Genomic DNA, 20,920 nt, shown 5'->3' with positions numbered 1-20,920 from the left:
ACCATTCCCTTCTTTTTCAAACTCTTCTCCAGGTCTCTGAGACATGCACTCTTCTGGCTGTCCCCCTATCACACTGGCACACCTTCGCAAAGAGGCTATCCTATTCTATCACAGAGGCTCACCTTCAGCCTCTTTTGCTGGCTCTCCATCCTCTCTTCCACCTGTAACTGTCAGAGCCCCCAGGGCTTGGTCTTTGGTCCTGGTAATATATCTTATTTCAGCAATTCTAAGATGCACCTATTCCCCGCCCCACCCCCATTTTAATATTTCAGAATCAGGACACATCTTACCATCACTGTGCCTTAAAATCATGTTTGGCAGATGAGAGTTGAGAGGTATTTTCATTGCCTACCTTGCACAAACTTGCAGAATAGGCATCAGCGGCTTGGAAGGACACCCAGCAACAATCCTGGTGCACTCTTGTACCCCCAAATGATTGTGGGTATCACAGGTGACTCCAAAGCAGGAGTCAAAAGTATGCATTACAGCCTGAATGTTTGTGACCCCCAAATGCATATATTAAAGCCCTACCCCCAGTGTGATAGTATTTGGAGGTGGGGTCTTTGGGAGGTTATTAGATTTAGAGGAGGTCTGAGGGTGGGGCCCTCATGATGGGATTAGTTCCCTAATTAGAAAAGGAATCCAGAAATATCTCTCTCCATGAGGAAAGGCCATGTAAGGACACAGCAAGAAGGCAAACGTCTACAAACCAGGAAGTGGACTTCTACCAGGAATCAAATCTGCTGACACCTTGATCTTGGACTTCCCAGCCTCCAGAACTGAGAAGTAAATGTCTGTTGTCTGTGGTACTTTGTTACAGCAGCCTGAACTGTCTACGACAGTGTGCGAGCCCTGAAGCTGAGCGCACACGTACCCCATGACTGAGCAATTCTGTCCGTGGATACATATATGGGAAAGCCTGTATGAGAATGCTCACAACAGCATTAATTGTAATAGCCTCAAACTGGAGCATCCCAAATGCCCACAGTGCTAGAGTGGATTAAACAACATTGAAAAGAACAAACTACTGCTACACAACAACACGAATGAATCTCAAAAAACTTAATATTTGAATAAAAGAAACCAATTTTGAAAGAGGACATATCGTATGATACCATTTATATCAAGTTATGCAAACAGACACACTAACCTATGGGGATAGAATTCAGGAAAGTGGTTCCCTGTGGAAGATAATAACAAGGAGTGGGGGGCACTAGGTGGCTAGTAATGTTCCTTTTCTTCATCTGGGTTACACAGGTTTATTCACTTTGTAAAAATTCACTGACCTACACAAGATTTGTGCACTTCTCTGTAGGTATGTCTCAATAAAAATTTTTAAATAAAAAATATTAGAAATGGTAAGTAGGCTAGTTCTCTATTATTGGAAAGGCAGTTTATGAGCGCAGCACCAATGGGTTTTGATTCTTTTAGGATTCTTTTAAGAAATACTCCATCACTGAATAACAGATACTCCCTATGCTCTGAACCAGTGACCGATATATATATATAGTGTTACTCTTACAGACAGGAACCAAGCAGTGGAAGTCGGGGTGCAGCCTCTTGCAAGCTCAACTAATGACTCTTTTGTAAAATGTTTGTTTTCTGTTTCTGTCGCTCAGGGCTCTGGCTGATCTAGAGCCTTTAGGACCCAATGAAGGAATGCTTCCACCAGGGGGCACAAAAATGTTTTCTCTAAATTAGGATCTGAGACTGCCAGTGGGCTATTTTGAGTTCCACCTGCCACTGGGCAAAGTAAAAAGTGGGTACCTTTGTTGGCTGGGGTGACTGATTTTAATTCTCTAGGGTAAATAGGATTGCTGTTACCCAGTGGGGGCAGGGAGCAATATAAACAAACCCCAGGGGATCTGCTTAATATTATGTTCAGTGATGGGAATACTCTGACGATCCAGTGGTTAGGACTCGGCGCTTTCACTGTGAGGGCCCGGGTTCGATCCCTGGTGGGGGAACTAGGATCCCACAAGCTGCGAGACCAAAAAAAAAAAAAAAAAATTACAGTCAGGGAGACAGGCTCCTGATTGGGTAGTTTTCAAAAAATTATTTTCTGGGGCTTCCCTGGTGGCAGAGTGGTTGAGAGTCTGCTTGGTAATGCAGGGGACACGGGTTCGTGCCCCGGTCCGGGAAGATCCCACATGCCGCGGAGCGGCTGGACCCGTGAGCCATGGCCGCTGAGCCTGCGCGTCCGGAGCCCGTGCTCCGCAACGGGAGAGGCCACAACAGTGAGAGGCCCGCGGACCGCAAAAAAAAAAAAAAAAAAAATTATTTTCTTTCTGTCTTTATTTTTGGCTGCGTTGGGTCTTCGTTGCTGCGTGCGGGCTTTCTCTAGTTGCAGAGAGCGGGAACTACTCTTCGTTGCGGTGTGCGGGCTCTAGGCACGTGGGCTTCAGTAGTTGTGGCTCACGGGCTCAGTAGTTGTGGCTCGGGGGCTGTAGAGCACAGCCTCAGTAGCTGTCGTTCATGGACTTAGTTGCTCTGCAGCATGTGGGATCTTCCCAGACCAGGGCTCAAACCTGTGTCCCCGCATTGGCAGGTGGATTCTTAACCACTGCACCACCAGGGAAGCCCACCTGATTTGGTATTTAGTTCCAACCTTCCCACTGAATACAAACTAAAAAAACAGAGGAAGTGAAAAAAAACTTAAAAGCATTGACAAGCTAGTAGTATAGTGACGAATTCCTGAGCTAACATTTAAGAGGTTGAAGCCCAGAGCTGTAAGCCCAGAATTCAAGGCAATTTTTGTCCTGGGGACATTTACTGATCTGGAAGATATAACTGTGAAGCTAAGCTGTTGTTTGGTGGTCTTTGGTGGGGAAGGTCAAAATCAAAACCCAGAGCCTGCCCAAGGTAGAAGTCAGATACCCTACTACCAATACATGCCCACTTTAAGGTGGGATCCTAACTTCTGTGGACTAGTAGTCTAGAATCATATTATCCAGGTGGTCCAGGGAAGCTCAAGCCTTGAACTTGGATTAAGTGGACCCATCCTTATAATGCCCCTAGTCACCTAGCAGAAAGAAGCATATTTGGGACCAAGCATTCTTTCTGAAAGAATGTACTGTCATCCAAGGCCTCAAATTATTTCTAAAAATACTTTTTCAGATACAATATCCAGCTCTTAGTCAAAGATAATCAGGCACACAAAGAAACAAGAAACCTTGCATAAGAACTGACTGCAGGGCTTCCCTGATAGTGCAGTGGTTAAGAATCTGCCTGCCAACGCAAGGGACACGGGTTTGAACCCCAGTCCGGGAAGATCCCACATGCGGCGGAGCAACTAAACCCATGTGCCACAGCTACTGAGCCTGCGCTCTGGAGCCCGGGCTCTGCAACAAGAGAAGCCACCACAATGAGAAGCCCATGCACCGCAACAAAGAGTAGCCCCTGTTCACAGCAACTAGAGAAAGCCTGCATGCAGCAACGAAGACCCAACACAGCTAAAAATAAATAAAATTAAGAAAGAAAGAAAAAACTGACTGCAAACAATATAAAGCACAGATTGACCCATACAGATTTAAGATGCTGGAATTATCTGATACTGACCATAACATAACACTTCTTATTGTGTTTAAAGAAGATAAAGACAAGTGTAAAAATATCTGCAGGCAACAAATTTCTATTAAGAAGTGTCACAACAGAATTTTTAAAGAACCACATAGAACTCATCCAACTGAAAAATACCAACACCAAAATTAAGAACACAATAAATTGGTGAAAAAGCGAATAGGCACTGCTGAAGAGAGAATGAGTGAACTACAGGGTACATAGGAAGACATTGTCTTGTCCTTAATACAGCATGGAATACAAAAGAAAAGAAAATACAGAATTAGACTAGAAACATAGAGGATATAGAGAGAGATCTAAGATGCATTTAATTGGAGTCCCAGAGGGTAAGGAGAAAGAAAGGGGGTAGAGGCAATATTTAAAGAGAAAGTGATCAATAATTTTCCAAAAATTAATTCGTGTAATACACGAATTCACACGTTGCAGAAGCCAAATAAGGCCCAAGCAAGCTAAAGAAAGACAATGGGAATAAATACTGAAGTGTCATGACGTCTGCAACTTACGTTCAGAAGGTCAGGAAGAAAGTTTTTATATTAAAGAGATAGAGCAAATGAGGCAAAATGGTAATAACTGGCAGCTCTAGGTGAAGGTGTATGGGTGTACACCGTACTATCCTTCTAATATTTCTGTGGGTTGGAAATGCTCCAAAATAAAAAGTTTCGGGGAAGTGTCTATACAGGGATATCTTCCAAGAACTCAAATTCTTTTTTTTTTTTTTTTTTTTTTTTTTTTTCTGCGGTACACAGGCCTCTCACTGTTGTGGCCTCTCCCACTTACGGAGCACAGGCTCCGGACGCGCAGGCTCAGCGGCCATGGCTCACGAGCCCACCCGCTCCGCGGCACGTGGGATCCTCCCAGACCGGGGCACGAACCCGAGTCCCCTGCATCGGCAGGCGGACTCTCAACCACTGCGCCACCAGGGAAGCCCTCAAGTTCTTTAAAAAAAAAAAAGATTTAGGACATGTAACCTGGTAAAGAACCCTGAACAGGCAAGATGCAGGTTGAAGGCAAAGGTATCAAGAACTGGGTAGTGAAGAAGGGAGGTTATTCACACCAGACAAAGCTTTGTTGTAGAAAAGTCTACATATATTTCTTTTCTTGCTGTGTCCAGTGTATTTTTTATATATTTTAATTCTCCCATTCTTCTCTCTTTCTCTCCAGTCTTGTGTATAGGGTATATTGGTGGTAATTAACTTTGCAGTGTAGTTTGCAAAATATTGAGATGGGCTGGTAAAGGAGTTGCAGGGGGAATGGACATCATCTCGAAATACTGGACTTGGAAGTGGATGTGGTCATTGACAAGATTGTAAGTTGTCTCCCTTTGGGAAATGAGTGAATGTATTTTGGACAGAAAGAGGCATAGATGTATTATACCAGGGATGATATATATATATACATATATATATATAATATAAAAATAATACCTATGATATATATATTTTTTTTTTTTTTACAGTACACGGACCTCTCACTGTTGTGGCCTCTCCCGTTGCAGAGCACAGGCCCCGGACACACAGGCCCAGTGGCCATGGCTCACGGGCCCAGCTGCTCCGCGGCACGCGGGATCCTCCCGGACCCGGGTACAAACCCGCGTCCCCTGCATCGGCAGGCGGACTCTCAACCACTGCGCCACCAGGGAAGCCCTACCTATGATATTTTTAAGAGTAAATACTAGAATAAGGACATGCGTGGACATTGGCCATCTAAAACAGTGAACTGTAGGGATATTTGTCTTTTTTTTTGGCTGTGCCGTGAGGCTTGCGGCATCTTAGTTCTCTGACCAGGGATTGAACCTGGGCCCACAGCAGTGAAAGCGCAGAGTCCTAACCACTGGACCACCAGGGAATTCCCGTGGCATATTTGTCATTTTTTTGGCTGTCCAACGACAACTTGTCCTCCTATTTGTGGGAAGTGGTATCTGTAGGATATGTATAGCACTATCCAAGTTGAAGAGGGAAAGTCCTTCACTCCGCCTCTGGCTACCTTGGTGAAGCAGGTATCCCAAGTCTAGTCTGATGCTTCAGTTTCGCCATCTAGTCCCCTTTCTCCACCCATACATGGCAACCCTGAGTGGTTTCCCAGGGTCCTTGGTCTGATGCCTGATGCAAGGTAGGTGGGGTAAGCACTGCCAGGGGAACCGGGACAAGAATGGCCCTCTTTCATGGCCACTCTGTCCTCACCTCAGGTCCAAGCTGAGGTGCCTTCTTCCAGCTGGGTGAAGCTACAAGGAAGGTGTCCTTTTTCTTGTCTTCCCCTTCTGGGCAGATGGGGACAAGCCACTCAAGCACTGAGGGGGAACCTGCAGGTAAGATGGTGCTGGCCTTCAGCTCCCCACCCTTTGCCTTCACACTTTACCAGCGTCTGAAACTGAACCCCTGTTGGGGGAGAGGGTTACAGTTGAGTACAGGCTTTGGGGTCTCACAGTGGGTTCAAATCCCACTACAGATAGTACATCTCCTATTCTGTAAATGATGGCAAAAATTTCAGATTAAAAACAAAAAGTTTGGTGGGAACGTAAAATGGTGCAGCTCCTATGGAAAATGGCAGTTCCTTAAGAAATTAAATATAGAATGATCATGTGATCCAGCAATCCCACTTCAGTGTGCACACCCAAAAGAAATGAAAGCAGGGACTCAAACAGATATGGGTACACCCACTTTCAGAGCAGCATTGTTCACAATTGCCAAAGACAGAAGCAACCCAGGTGTCCATTGACGGATGGATGGATAAACAAAATGTGGAATATACAGACAATGGAATATTATTCAGCTTTTTAAAAAATATTTTTTTATTTATTTTTGGCTGCGTTGGGTCTTTGTTGCTGCACGCGGGCTTTCTGTAGGTGTGGTGAGCAGGGGCTACTCTTCACTGTGGTGCGTGGGCTTCACATTGCGGTGGCTTCTCTTGTGGCGGAGCACAGGCTCTAGGCACATGGGCTTCAGTAGTTGTGGCTTTCGGGCTCTAGAGCACAGGCTCAGTAGTTGTGGTGCACGGGCTTAGTTGCTCCACAGCATGTGGGATCTTCGACTAGGGATCAAACACATGTCCCCTGCATTGGCAGGTGGATGCTTAACCACTGTGCCACCAGGGAAGTCCTCAGCTTTTAAAAAGAATGAAATTTCAACACATGCTACAGCACGGATAAACCTTGAAGACGTCATGCTAAGTGAAATAAGGCAGTCACAAAAAGACAAATAGGGAATTCCCTGGTGGTCCAGTGGTCAGGACTCGGTGCTTTCACTGCCCTGGTTCAATTCCTGGTCTGGAAACTAAGATCCCATAAGCTGTGAAGCTCGACCAAAAGAATAAAACAAACCCCCAAACTAAATACCGTATGATTCCACTTGTATTAGGTCCCTAGAGTAGTCAAATTCATAGACACATAAAGTAGAAGGGTGGCTGCCAGGGGCCGGGGCAGGGGGTGTGGAGAAATGTGGAGTTAGTGTTTAATGGGTACAGAATTTCACTTCGGGAAGATGAAAAAAGTTCTGGAAATGGATGGTGGTGATGGTTGCAGAATAATGTGAATGTACTTAATGCCACTGAACCATATGCTTAAAAATGGTTGAAATGGGGCTTCCCTGGTGGTGCAGTGGTTGAGAGTCTGCCTGCCGATGCAGGGGACACGGGTTCGTGCCCCGGTCCGGGAAGATCCCACATGCCGCGGAGCGGCTGGGCCCGTGAGCCATGGCCGCTGAGCCTGCGCGTCCGGAGCCTGTGCTCCGCAACGGGAGAGGCCACAACAGTGAGAGGCCCGCGTACCGCAAAAACAAAAACAAAAACAAAAATGGCTGAAATGAGGACTTGCCTGGTGGCGCAGTGGTTAAGAACCCGCCTGCCAATGCAGGGGACATGGGTTCGAGCCCTGATCCGGGAAGATCCCACCTGCTGTGGAGCAACTAAGCCCGTGCGATCTAGAGCCCGTGCTATGCAACAAGAGAAGCCACGGCAATGAGAAGCCCACGCACCGCAATGAGGAGTAGCCCCCGCTCACCGCAACTAGAAAAAGCCTGCATGCAGCAACAGAGACCCAACACAGCCAAAAATAAATAAATAAATTTAAAAAAAGGTTAAAATGGTAAATTTCGTGTTATATATGTATTACCAGAATAAAAAAAAAGGCATCACCTTTTTTAAAAAAAATCAGTGTAGTCAAGAAAAATGCCTCCTGGTCTAATTCTGTCTCGGCCTCTGATATGAAATCTCTGCCTAGAGGTAGAAAAGGCTGGGGGTGAGGTGGGAGTCTGAGATTTGTAGGGTCAAAAGGATGGAAAAGAACCAGCAGAGAATGGAAGAGGGGTCACCGAGGCCGGCATTGGCCTCCAGCTGCCCACGTGGTCTGTACCAGTCAGACACCAAGTCCCACCCCAGCACCTTCCCCTCCTCTCAATCCCCACTGTCCCCACGAGGAGCCAGCCCTCTTCCTGCAACGGCTTCTTCCTCTTTGATCTTTGGTCCGTCTCCCCACTCGGCCTGGCTGGTGACCCTTCTAAAACCTGGGTCTGACCCCACGTCTCTCCTGCTTAAACGCTTTCGGCAGCTCCCATGGCCTCAGCTTCAGCCTTGCAAGGAGAACTGTTCTAAGCCGATTCCGACGCAGTTTTCCAGCTCCACGGTCCTGCCTTTCCCGAGCCCCGGGTTCCTTTATGTCTCACACCATAACCATGTTTGAATACCTTCCATGTGCACGCTAATAAACGTTATCCCTGATTTGCTCAACACCCCTGCAAGGTTGTTAGGTAGGTATCACTGACTGCATTTTAGAGATGGGGAAACTGAGCCTCACAAGGCTATAGGTTGGACTCAGAGACCTTTGCTCTTTTTGCCACGTGTCAGATCCTCTCTGTCACTCACTCTGGTGCCTCAGTGCCTTTGCTTATGCGTGAGCATGAGTCCGTCAGCCCTCAGGTTTGGCTCAGAAACACGACACCACCGCACCCTTGCCCCAGACGTTACCGATCTTGGTGTTTTCTTCACAGTGTTCAACACTATTGGAAATTTACTTGCTTACAGATTTGAATTCCTTCCCCCCTAGACTTGGAGCATGTCTGATGCACTGCAGGTGCTCAGTCGGCAGCACTGATGAGATGGGTCTGCTGACGAGCAAGGCTGATCCCTCCCAGCCCCAGGCCCAGCCCGCCCTCCCGTGTGCTCCCTCAGTCCTCTGGCGCCCGAGAAGCTGTTGGTTCCACTGCACCAGGCCTGTGGTTATTCCTTGCCTCTTGGGCCTCCCTGACAAGCCCCAGCCCCCGGGGCCAGCTCCTGGCCTACCCCGGTGCTTGGCCGCCTCTTGTCAAACACCCGAATTGATGACAGAATATCCCCAATTGGCACTTGGTTCGTTCCTGCTTCATTCTCACTATGGGCTAGGAATGGGGTACCGTCTTCCAGAAGGCAGGCCCCGCCCTGTTCAAGGCCCTCTGGGGCTGGGGTCTCCCCCAGGGTCAGCCCACAGCTCCCGGAGCCTGGCCTGGCTTCCAGAGGAGCCTGGGGGCAGGGTACGGCGAACACAAGTACCAGCAGCAGCAAGTTTTATTGCAACCAGAATCCCCTGGTCATGTAGGAGGGGTGGGGCGGAGGGACATCGGTCACTGATGCCATATTCCCAGTTAAGGACACAGAGCCAAAGACCCAGCTGGCTGTGCCCCACGTCTTCCCTCACCCTCCGCCCCCCAGCAGGGCGCTGATGGCGCTGAGGCAGAGGGAGGGGAAAAGCAGATTCCATTTCAGCAGAGCCTCAGTCCAAGGGGTCTGAGGAGCAGTTGGCGGTGGGGGTCCGGGTGGCCCAGGAGGCACAGGGCACTTTGGGCTGACGTCTACACATATCCTCGTGGGGCTTAGGGGAAAGCAAAGAGGCCACTCTGTCCACGGGGAGAGGGTGGGAGGGAGGGGAAACAAAGGCTCAAAGTGAGAAATCACTGGCCAGCAGCCACGCAGGTGGGACCTTGGGACCCCGACTTCTAGATCAGGGCCGTGTCCACCAACTGTCTCTGGCATTCACCCCAGCCTGGCCATTCTTGGGTCCTATGTGGGGATCTGCAGGTGGCCCAGGTCCTGGTCCATGATCTGGAGAACGTCGTCTAGGATGGAAGGCCCCAGGTCTACGTGAAGGGAGAGCAGGGAGCTGGCGTGGGACAGGAAGGGCTCCTCAGCCCCAGACTCGGGGCTCAGCCCACTGTGGGTCGAGGCAGCCTCTGGAATCCGCCAGATGTCCACACTCCCTGCCTCCTGCGGGGAGGGCTGTGGGGAAGGCTGAGGGCTCTCCAGGTGCAGGCGAGGGGGTTTGGGTGGGGCCTGGGCGGCAGGCAAGGTGAGTGCCTGGGGCCCGCCGATGACCGGGAGGGAGATGGCGTTCTTGAGCAGAGGGGACGGCCCGTCGGGGAGCTCCCGCCCGCACAGGGTGGCCGTGCGTGTGAATTGGAAGGGCAGCTCAAAGCCACCATCCTCCTCGGCCTCCTCGACCGCCGTCCCCGGCAGGAGGTGGAACTTGCCTTGCAGGAAGGAGATGTCACCAAACATGTCACTGCCACCACCACTGCCGATGTGAATGGTGTGGCGGAAGTCCCCCAGTGGTGGGCTGATCATGTCTGAGGACAGCAGGTCCCGCAGCTTCTCCTTCTTGCCTTTGCGGCTGCCGCGCTTCAGATAGATGGGCACCTTGGTGGACATCGCGACCTCACCACCCAGGCCTGGACAGTCTGCTCGCAGGACCACGGCCTCCACTGCCTCCTCTCACCACCCTCAAGAAACACCTAGAGGGAGGTTTCCAGACACCAAACACTTGCCAAGTGCGTGTGGTGTGACCAAAGTTGGCCCAAGGAATTTGGAAAAGAAAGATAAACGATCGATGAAGTCAGAGGATCGAGATAACAAAAATCACTTTCACCCAAGAGGGTTGAAAACTCGTCTGAAAACTGGAAGCAGGAAGGCGCAGAGCTCGTAGGCAGTGATGCTCTCTGGGCTCGTCCTCGCCAGCTTCTCTCTGGTCCAGGGCTGAGGAGCTGAAACATCAAGGGTACAAGTCAGGGACGGAAGGACAAAGGCAGAGGCATCCGTCTTGTTTCTGGGTCTTTTTCATCAGCCCTGGGAGCCCACGTGGCGCTGCACTCCTGTGGGGAGCCCTCCTGGCCGAAGCCTGTGTTCGCTCACGGACTTGTTGCACCTCAAGGCCTGGATCAGCAGCGCCAAGCCCCTCCCTCCGTGAGTGGGGAACCTAAGCGACAGGACTGAAGTCACATACCTGCCCTGGCTCTGATCTCTTGCCCTGAGTCCCCAGCTCTGCTCATCACTGTGGTCTGCATTCAACTGTGCCCAAGACATGACCAGTGCCAAATTGTCTGGGGGTCTCACAGATTTGTCTCAGCTCCCGACTTGACGGAGGATTGAGATCTTGTAACCTCTGTCTCATCCTCCCAGGCCTGGCGCAGCAGGAGTTCAGCCAACAGTGCATAACGACCGACACCTCCCATTTGGCCCGATCACATCCTACTGGAAGTGAGGTCACCTGCTCAGAGCTTCCCTTTTCTCCTCCTCTCCATTAGGAGTTCCTGATGGGCAGGGCCTAAGCTTAATGTAGTTTCTGCCCCTCCTCCCTGCCCCAGCGCCTAAGGGGAAGATGGAGTGGGGGATACAAGTATCTGGGGCGTGGCAGCTCTGCTCTGTGCCTGGAATTTCGTTGGGTTCTTTGCACACACATCTCACTGAATCATCACAACCACCCTCCTACCATTCCCATTTTAAAATTAGAGCTATCAGGGAATTCCCTGGCAGTTCAGTGGTTAGGACTCAGCGCTTTCACTGCTGTGGCCGGGGTTCAATCTCTGGTAGGGGAACTAAGATCCCACAAGCCACTAAATAAACAAACAAACAAACAAACAAATAAATAAATAAAATTAGAGCTATCGGACATTTTGGAGGGATTCCCATAAGGCATTGCAGAGAGAGAGAAGCAAAATGAAAAAGTGTAGTCTAGAAGATTCCATTTTTTGAAAACATTGACCAGCTCTCCTCCCCACTCCCTGAACATGCAGGTATGTGTACCTACATATACAGGTCTGCATAGGATTATATCCGGTATAGGAACAGAGAAGAATATAGAAGGCTGGCACTAGGTTGTCATAGGGGATACCTAAACTGGGGTAGAGGGCAGGGATGGGGTGTGGGGCTTGTGACATGGGAGGAAAGTTGTCCTCAGAAAAAATTAATATCTGGGGCCCATTACTAAGAAATGATATATGTAAGCCAAATATGAAAGGATGGTCATCAAAATGTTGATGGCGGTTCTCTCAAAGTGGTAGAATTTCAGGTGACTTCCCTCTCTTGTTCATACTTTTATAAGCTCAAATTCTTTTTTTTTTAAATTTTTTTTAAAGGAACTCTTTTTATTTATTTATTTATGGCTGTGTTGGGTCTTCGTTTCTGTGCGAGGGCTTTCTCTAGTTGCAGCGAGTGGGGGCCACTCTTCATCGCGGTGCGCGGGCCTCTCACTATCGTGGCCTCTCTTGTTGTGGAGCACAGGCTCCAGACGCGCAGGCTCAGTAGTTGTGGCTCACGTGCCTAGTTGCTCCGCAGCATGTGGGATCTTCCCAGACCAGGGCTTGAACCCGTGTCCCCTGCATTGGCAGGCAGATTCTCAACCACTGCGCCACCAGGGAAGTCCTATAAGCTCAAATTCTTAATAAGAAGCACGTATTATTTATGAGCACGTATTATTCATGTAGTCAGAAAAAATAAAGATATTTTTAATGTGGAAAAAATAAATACACTCTGGAGGGGTATCGTGCAGGTTTGACAGAAAAAGGAAGTGGAGCAAGCACTTCCTCTAGTTCCCACGGTGGGGGATTGGCCTGATGTGTAGAATCAGAGCATGGAAGGCAAAGAAACTTGTCCAAGGTCACCCAGCAGGTAACTAGATGAGCCCACTCTCCCCAGGCCAGCAGGGGCTGAGCAGGTGGGAAATCACTGGGGAAGCACCGAGCAGCATCAGGGAGGCCTCTGCCAGGTCCTCTGCCCCATTATTCATCCCAGGCCAGGCCCGGCAGGGCGAGGGAAGAGTGAGGGGACTGGCAGGAGGGAGCAGGAAGGAGTAAAGAGGATGCAGGAGAGGCTGAGTCCCAGCTACACCCCCCCAGCCCAGGCCCTTACTCAGGAAACCCCACCCCAGGACCGGACACCCTGGGTCAGTGGAGCTGAGCCCAAGAGGCCGGACATCTTGCCCCTCCCAGAGCACCTGCAGCTTAATAGGAAACAAAGGAATGACTCTCTGGTGGCAGAATTCCAGCTAAGCTTGGAAGAAGCTGGAGGGAGGGAGAGGGAGGCAGGGAGTGCTCTGAAGTTGAAGTCTTGGACTCCCATCACTCCTTTATCTAACAAACATTTATCTGTGCCCACCATGCCAGGCCTGGGGGGCATGCTGACACACATCTTATCTGTCCCCTTGGCAGGAGAAGTCTTGGGGTAGCTTTTCCTTCCTTTTCACTCACGGAGAGGGGGGCTAACTGATGGGATCTGCCCAGAACTTGGGCCAGTTCCCTCCCATCATTCAGGGGTGCCAAGACAGCCTGAATGTTTCCACAACAAATCCGGCGTCCCTGACAGCTCTCTTGCTCTGAGCCAGATGTACCCACCCAATTCCAGATGTGGGGAGAACTGAGGCTGGGGGGAAGGGTTGGGCCAGCCTCAACCACCAGGGGAGAGCTGGGAATTGCAACCGTCAAGCCCCAAGTATTCAGATTTGGCAACTACAAGACCCCAGGCTCCAGCTACCCTTGCATGGTTTCCATTTTAACGTCCCAGGCACAGCACGGTGGGTGTCATTACTGGCCTTTACAGAGGCAGAAGCTGAAACTCAGAGATGTTAAGCAACTTTGCTGAAGTCACCCAGCTAGTAAGAGGAAGAGTGGGCACTACTACGTAGCTGGGTCCCAGTGGCTCCGATGCAGTGGGCCGTGTCAACCTCTGTGAACTGCTTCGGGAGCAGGAGAGAAATAGGCTCCCACCTGGGCTGGGGCCACCGGGTCCCCAGGCTTCCTCCATTTAAGTCCTACCTCTTGGTTGGCCCCCTCTCTCAATTTGCAAGTGTCCAGAAATGTGAGAATGAGCTCTCCATCAGGACAAGGCTCTGGGGGCCTGGGACGGGGGCGCTTCCTGCAGCTTTGGGAGGAGCAGATGGGAGATATCCCAGCTCTGTGGGCTTGCTCTGGAAGGAGCCCGGGGCCTCCTTTAGAGAAAATGACTTCCTGGATGCAGAACCCCTCCTGTCACAAGAAATACTAGGCCGCTCTCCACCAGGAGTGTTCAAAAAGCAGGCCTCTGACCTTGAACCCATCTCTACCTGGAACTCACCCTAACCTTGGGAAGACACCTTTCCTCTCTGGGCCTCACCTTCCTCGTCTATGAAATGGGATGACAATAAAGCCATTACCAAGGGGCTACTGGAGACCCTACTGCCATACTGCAAGCGAGAGAGAGCGCCGATGTACAAAGACAGGGTTAGCGGGTCACTTGTCAGCCCCGATATTTATTCAGCAAATAGTTGTAGGGCCTTCCTCAAGCATTTTGGTTCTCCGGGGACAGTGTTCCAAACAAGACCAAAAATGAACAGCCCCCGAGCAGAGGGGTCCGCCTCCGCCTGCCAGCCAGGACTTAGCCTGCCTGCGTAGAGTCCCCCTCGCTGGCAGCGGGGTCTCCCAGCGTCGCTGTGCGGAGCGGCGCTCGGCTCCGCGGCCACTAGGTGGCGCGCTCTCTCCCTCTACTGACCCTCGTCCCGGAGGGTTCCCAGCGCGCGCCCGGGTCTCCAGAGCGTCTCCTGCTCCCCCAAGGAGCCGCACGTTGACGTACCAGGTGAGGATTGTCTGCGGGATCTTCTTCTCTTGGGGGTCTCTGGTCTCACAACCCGACAGTGGGGGGAGAGGGAGAGATCCTGGACCCTGCCCGGGTATCCAAACTCAGGGAGGAGCCTCCCCCGTGCTTTCCGGCCTGGGCGATGTCCGAGTGTCCGCTCGGCTCAGGGCCAGAGCTCTGGCGTGCAGCCCCCGCCCCTGGCTCCCGTGGGTCCTGCTCCTCAGCCCCAGCTCGGGCTCCGGCGCCGACCCCTCCCAGCCCTCTGCCCGAGTGCAGCCCAGCGCAGTCCGGATCCGTTTCAGGACACTCGCGGCCACGGCTAAAGATAGGAGGACACCTCACCATCGACTAAAAATACGACCCTGAGCCCGGGCGGGGATGGCGGCGGGAGGGCACTCCCGGGTCCTGGGGTGGGGGGCGGAGGCTCTGGCGCAGTGTGGACGGCTGGACCGGGAGTTCAGGTTCGGGATGCGCGGCGCCCCGCAGGCCGAGGGGGAAGCGGGCGTGGCCGCCGGGACCAAGGCGCGGGCGGGAAACATGGTGCAGCCCGAGGCACCCGGGAAAGGATCTACGTGGAGGTGAGTCGGGGACCGGGGCGCGAGCTGGGATGGGGCGCCTCAAGGATGGGCCTCCCTAGGAGCCGCGGTCGGGCCGCAGAGTCCCGGCCTGAACTCACCTTGAGCGCGTTCAAGCGACTGACCGGCGGGCGGCGAAAGCTCAGGAGCTGGACCGCGCGGCGATGGGACAGACCTGGGCTGTGAACTTACAGTGCTGACAGTGGCCCCTAAAGCCCCGCCCCCTGCCGCGGAGCCAATGCCGGGACCGCCCCAACTAGGCCCCGCCCACAGCCTCGCCCTACTCCCTGGCCCGCCTGGGCTCCCCCTTTAGAGGCGCAGCGCGGGGGTCCAGCAGCCGCGCGGGCCCGGGGGTCCAGTCCAAGCTCGGGCGGCTGCGGCCCAGGCGGCGTCGGGTGCCCGGGCTGGAATCCGCATACTCCGGCTGTGCCCGTCGGAACCAAAACTCTCGGTTCTAGGAGGGCCGGGTCCGGGGAGGCGCCCGCACAAGTGTATTCAGTGACTACTAAGGAAATGAATGAGGCCTTAGAGGCGTCTATGTTAAAATATTACAGACTTCCGAGAGCTGTCAGGAGTTTGCCGCCCCTTAGAGTAGAGGGCATCGAGGGTGTGTGCGGGCGGAGTGGCCGGGCCATGCCCGTATTTGCTGTCAGGCTAAGTGGCTTCCGGGGCTGGGGTGGGACCTGTACTTAGACTCATTCCAACATTAGTTGATTGGCTGGTTGGTTGGTTCATTCATTCTTTCATTCATTCAGTACGAGCAACATTTACTGAAGGGCAGGCCCTACACAGGAGCTGGAGATAGACTAAAGGGAACTCTGCCCTTGCTCCTTTCAGTGATTCAGCAGATAATTTTGCATCTATAGGTGCCAGGCGCTGTTCTTGTCGCTGGGGATGCAGCCCCCTCCGGACTGGGACCTACTGTCCAATGAAGGGAAATGGAGGAAACCCAAGTCCCCAAGTAGACTGTGATACCCGTCTGAGGGAGCAAGTGCTAGGAAGAGTGGGGCAAAGGAAGGGTGGATGGTAATGAGGTGAGGGGACCTTGCTTTCTGGAGGGTGACAGCTGTGACCGTACAATGTGACCAGGATGATGAAAGCTTCCATACTGTAAATGTGGGAGGGACTCTTAGGGAAAGGGGATCAGGAAGGCATCCTGAGGGAGGGAAGGATGGGGAGAAGGGGAGTGGAGTAGGCAAATGGCCCCTCCCTAAAGATGTCCATGTCCTAGTCTCTGGAACCTGTGAATATATTTCGTTACACAGCAAAGAATAATTAAGGTTGCCAATGGAATTACAGTTACTACTCAACTGACTTTAAAATAGAGAGATTATCCTGAATTATCTGGGTGGGCCCAATGTAATCATGACGGGCCTTAAAAGTGGAAGAGGGAGACAGGAGAGTCAGAGAAAGAGATGTGATGACACAGAAATGCTGTGTTGCTGCTTTGGAAGATGGAGGAAGGGGCCACAGACAAAGGCATGTGGGTGGCCTCTAGAAGCTGGAAAAGTCAAGGAAACAGATTCTCCCCCAGAACCTCCAGAAGGAACACGGCCCAGCTGACCGCTTGATTTTAGACCCATGTTGGACTTCAAACCAACAGAACCGTAAGTTAATAAATTTGTGTTGTTTTAAGCCCCCAAGTTTGTGGTGGTTTGTTACAGCAGCAATAGAAAACGAATACAGGGAAGTTTCAGGTTTTAACCTTGAGCCTTCCGGGCCCCTCCTTTAACTCCCCAGGGAGCATCAGTCAGGTGGATTCTGCCAGGACTGGCCTGGTGGCTCAGAGGAAAACTGAGGCCTGGACAGTGGAGGAATGGGGCCCTGCGCCAAATTGTCGTGTGTGTGGGTAAGTATTGTACCTCTCTCCCTTCCTGCCACCCAGGTTCTGCCAAGAATCCACCCACCCAGGCTTGCCTGTGCCCCTTACCAAGTGCCTCTTGCCCCTGAACTCCTCAAATCCTCTGAGAGCCCAGCAAGGTGGGCAGAGCCAGCATCACTATCCCCCTTTACAGAAATGGAAACCGAAGCTCGGGCCCTGACAGTGATCTACTTAGACTGCAAGTGGCAAGACATGCTGGCTCTGGGCCCTCATCCCCACTCAGTCTTCTCACCCAGCCATTGTCACCCCCCACCCCGCCTTCCTTCCCACACACAGCCAGGTAGGGGGACAGCTAGGTGCCAGGCCCTGAGCACTGCTTCTGAGCCACAGACCCAGGTTCTGAGCTGGCTGTGCTGCTGACTTGCTCTGTGGCCACAGACGAAGAAAGGACAGTCCCTTTCTGAGCCTTCTTGCCTGTAAAACGGGAGTTACATGAGTCCCAAGCAAGAGAAGGGACTTGCGAGTGTATTGTTGATGGGACCACACAGTCCCTGCAGGCAGGAGTTTCATGGAAACATTATAACAGGAGCTTTGGGGGGTGGTGACTGGCCTTGTCACCTGACCTGGAATGAGTAATGATGCATAGATGACTCTAATAATGACCCCCCGAGCCGGCAAGAGTGAGGCTGAGACGCAGCCCCGCCCATCAGCTGAGCGTCCTCCATTGGAGGAAGGGGCTCGGGGAAGGTCAGGAGCTCCATTCAGGGCTGGTGGCAAAACAAAGTTCCAGAGATGAAAGCTTGCAGAGGCAGAGACCCTCATCCAAGGTCACTCAAAGCCAGGAACGAACTCCAGAGCCCTTTGGAGAGGTTCTGGGATATGTGTGTGTGTGTGTGTGTGTGTGTGTGTGTGTGTGTGTGTGTGTGTGTGTGTGTGTGTTTGTGCAGTTGGGGAGCCTTGGGGGATGGATAGAGAGCAGCAGATTTGGCCCCCGAGCCTGACCCAACCCCCGGACCCCTCCCTCAGCGACTAGCCATCCTCCCAACCAGGACCCAAAGCCACAGGAACTGCGCTCTGGGGACTGTTTTAATCCCACCTGGCTGTGACGTGGCTCCGCCCAGTGCCGGCTCCCTGTGCTGCTCTCCTGCCATCAGCCAGAGATACGGCCCCCACAAAGCCCACATCCAAGGCCCGCTTTGTGCCAGGCACTGGGTTCTGTGCTTTGCAAGCACTCAGGTAGGTGGTTCATTCTCCCCATTCACAGATGCGGTCACGTCACTTGGCTGGGGCCCGAGGAATCCCTGGGGATGGGACTGCTGGCAGCTCTCAGCTCTGCTGAATGGACGAGATCTTTGCAGATACGCCCAGTGTTGCCATGGCAGCCCTGCAATTAATGAGCATTTATAAAACAGGATTTCATTGACTAAAACTGGCTTTTTTATGCAACTTCTCAGGCAGTGTGTAAAGGCCCAAGTATGGGTGGTGAGGCCGGGATCCTGAGCCATGGGAGGGCCAGGGTGTCCTGCATTTCTGACCCCATGGACACTCAGGCCAAGTGCCCCCTGCCCAGCCTGACTGAGGGTCTGCTGCCTCAGCCAGGGCCTCAACTATTCTTGCTGGAAGGACTCCTGGACACCCCGGTGTCTGAGGGGGTAGGACCCTGAGGGACATTCAGGACAGGTTAGAGGCAAGGAAGCCTGGGTGGAGCAATGCCCCAAGGGGCTTCCCTGGAGGTCCAGTGGTTAAGACTCTGTGCCTGCAATGCAGGGAGCATGGGTTCGATCCCTGGTCAGGGAACTAAGATCCCACATGCTGTGCGGCACGGCCAAAAAATCCAAAAAAAAAAATGTGGTATTCAAATTCCTTCTTCTCAGCCTGGAGCCTCGCCTTGATCCTGAGATAAGCCCAGTCCCCACCCCTCTGCCCCCCAGTCCCACAGCAACTCCCAGCACCCGCAGGGCCTGTAATCACCACACAGGGACTGACTCAGCCCTTCCTTCCCCGCCCAGCCTCTTCTTCCTGAAAATCACCCACGTCAGCAGCTCCAGCCCCCAAAGGCCCTGGGGGATAGAGTCCGAGGCCCCCTTTTCCGAGGTTAGCCTGGAAGAACGGAGGAACTGAGCCAGAGGGGTAGGACTCCCAGGCCGGAGCCAGCTCTCCTCGGCCCCGCCCACCCGGGGACCTAGGGAGGCAGGTGGGTTGAGGGGACCAGGAGTCTGGGGACAGGTCTGAGAGCAGGGAGTCAAAAGGGAAGGGTGGTGATACTCTTGGGGGCGTCTAGGGGGCAGTGCGAGGAGACAAGGTCTCTGGAAGGGCCTCAGCCCCTGCCACCCTGATCCCCTGCCACAGGGAGACAGGGAGCAGGGCAGGAGCTCCGTCCACCCCTAGGAAGCCTCCTCCACACAGCCTGAGCTCAGCCTGCAGGGCTCCGTGGCCTGAGCCAACCCCAGGCCTGGTTTGGATTTTTCCTTGATTGTTTCTTGTTTCCTTCCTCCCCTGGGCTCCTGCCAACTCCAGCCCTGCCCTCCTCGCTTTTCACTTGCCTTCATAGAACTCTGACCTGGCAGAGGCTGGGATTCGAGATGAGAGTCCCTTCGAAGCTACCGCCAGCTTCTGCCTCTGCCTTGGACCCCTCCTTGGGAGTTGGGTGGCAGGGCCTTACTGGGGGACTTTCCTTTGGGTCTGGATTTTTGGCCCCAGGCCCAGGGCCATGGGGGTTTCCGGAGTGGTGACAGCCCTGTCCCAGCAGGGACTGAGGCACTTCCTCCCAGAGGCCTCTGGGAACATCCAAGCCACATGGCTGTCTTTTGGCCTGGGGAACACAGAGTTAGCAGGCATTGTTTTCAACACTTCCCACCCCTTCAAGGCACTTTGTCATTATTCATTTTGAAAACTCATTTGCATCTACCTTGTGCCTAGAGCTGTGCTGACTGGAGAAGACACAGAGGGTCAAGGCTGGGCCCAGCCCTCAGAGAACACATACCCTGAGTAAAACAAATAACCAATTCTAAAACAGCACATCCTGTGCCATAATGGAGGTCCTTGAAAGCAGAGGCCAGTTCTGATTTACCTCTTTCTATCCCAGGCAGCATAGACAAGGCTCAGTGAGCGACTATGGATTGAGTGAAGAACCAAAAAGAACAGCGGTAAGAAGGATTTGTTCTGCTAGAGGTGGGGAAACAGATGGAAGAGTTAGGAAGGCTTCAAGAGGAGATGATATTTGAGCAGGGTATTAATGGATGAGTGGGAATTTGCCAGGCAGAGAAAGGAAAGGATATTTCAGGGGGAGCAGGGAGAGGCAAAGGCAGAGGCCAGAAGGAGTGCAAGTAGATGCATGGTGTGAGCGGGAAACAAGATAGATGTGTCCAGCAGACCATGGCATAGGAGAGGGGGAAAGACCAGGAGGGTAGCTGGCGAGCACCATTATCCTTGCCCAGCTCCCATTCCTCTTATTCTGCTGACCACCCCTCAATTTTCCAGAGTCTCCAGTATGATTGACCTTGCCTCCAAGCTCTAAAAGTGGGTCTGAGGCCCCAGCCTATCCAATCTGAGTCATAGGGATGGTTTAGGGATGGGCATGTCAGCAGTGGGCTTCAGCCTGGGAACTTGTGGTGACTATTAGGGTGACAGATGCCAAGATGTCAACTCAGGGCTGTCAACTCACGGAAGAGCTTGTCCAAGAATAAAGCCAGCACAGAGGAAAGCTGAGCCAAGAGAATGACTCTCAATAACATTGTTCATGCTTCTGGATCCAGCCATGCCTGAATCAGACATCCATTATATGAACCAACAACTTACAGTTTTTGTTTAGTCCTGTTGGAATTGGGTTTCTGTCACTTGCCCATTAAAAAATAATTAAAAGCAGACAATAGCTCACGATAGCTGCCGAATGCTGTGGGAGGGAATCAAGGATCTGTGCAGAAGTGCGACATGACCAGAATTGCATTTTTTAAATTTAAACTATCTTTTTGACACGGTAATGCTTTCGTGTGGTTCACAATTTAGAAATCACAGCAGGCTGAAGAGCCCACGCGCCACATCGAAAGATCCCGCATGTCGTGACGAAGATCCCGTGTGCTGCAATTAAAGACCTGAAGCTGCC

The 20,920-nt window shown here is 52.2% G+C and overlaps 1 protein-coding gene and 1 long non-coding RNA gene across 4 annotated transcripts; one reads left to right on the top strand and one right to left on the bottom strand.

The window, feature by feature from the left end:
- Positions 1 to 9,093: 9,093 nt before the first annotated feature.
- Positions 9,094 to 15,210, bottom strand: CDC42EP2 (CDC42 effector protein 2). Of its 2 annotated transcripts, none has more exons than XM_032641450.1 (2): positions 15,098 to 15,210; positions 9,094 to 10,580 (listed from the first exon to the last, which is right to left on the bottom strand). In XM_032641450.1, the coding sequence occupies exon 2, from the start codon at positions 10,246 to 10,248 to the stop codon at positions 9,604 to 9,606; it is 645 nt and encodes a 214-aa protein (XP_032497341.1). In that variant the 5' UTR covers positions 10,249 to 10,580; positions 15,098 to 15,210; the 3' UTR covers positions 9,094 to 9,603. The 2 variants fall into 2 exon arrangements, with proteins under 2 accessions (XP_032497341.1, XP_032497342.1); XM_032641451.1 differs by lacking the exon at positions 15,098 to 15,210 and adding an exon at positions 14,419 to 15,078.
- Positions 15,211 to 15,364: 154 nt separating this feature from the next.
- Positions 15,365 to 20,920, top strand: LOC116758547. 2 transcript variants are annotated; one of them, XR_004351188.1, is made up of 6 exons: positions 15,365 to 16,603; positions 16,737 to 16,845; positions 17,845 to 18,054; positions 18,828 to 19,012; positions 19,904 to 19,964; positions 20,824 to 20,920. It is a non-coding gene; the product is annotated as an uncharacterized LOC116758547 (long non-coding RNA). The 2 variants fall into 2 exon arrangements; XR_004351187.1 differs by lacking the exon at positions 17,845 to 18,054 and having other exon boundaries at positions 18,083 to 19,012.

Source organism: Phocoena sinus, chromosome 8 (assembly GCF_008692025.1).
Source record: "Phocoena sinus isolate mPhoSin1 chromosome 8, mPhoSin1.pri, whole genome shotgun sequence".
Taxonomy (NCBI): domain Eukaryota; kingdom Metazoa; phylum Chordata; class Mammalia; order Artiodactyla; family Phocoenidae; genus Phocoena; species Phocoena sinus.
The sequence above is the reverse complement of the archived record's forward strand: the minus strand, read 5'-3'. Positions and strand labels throughout refer to the sequence as shown.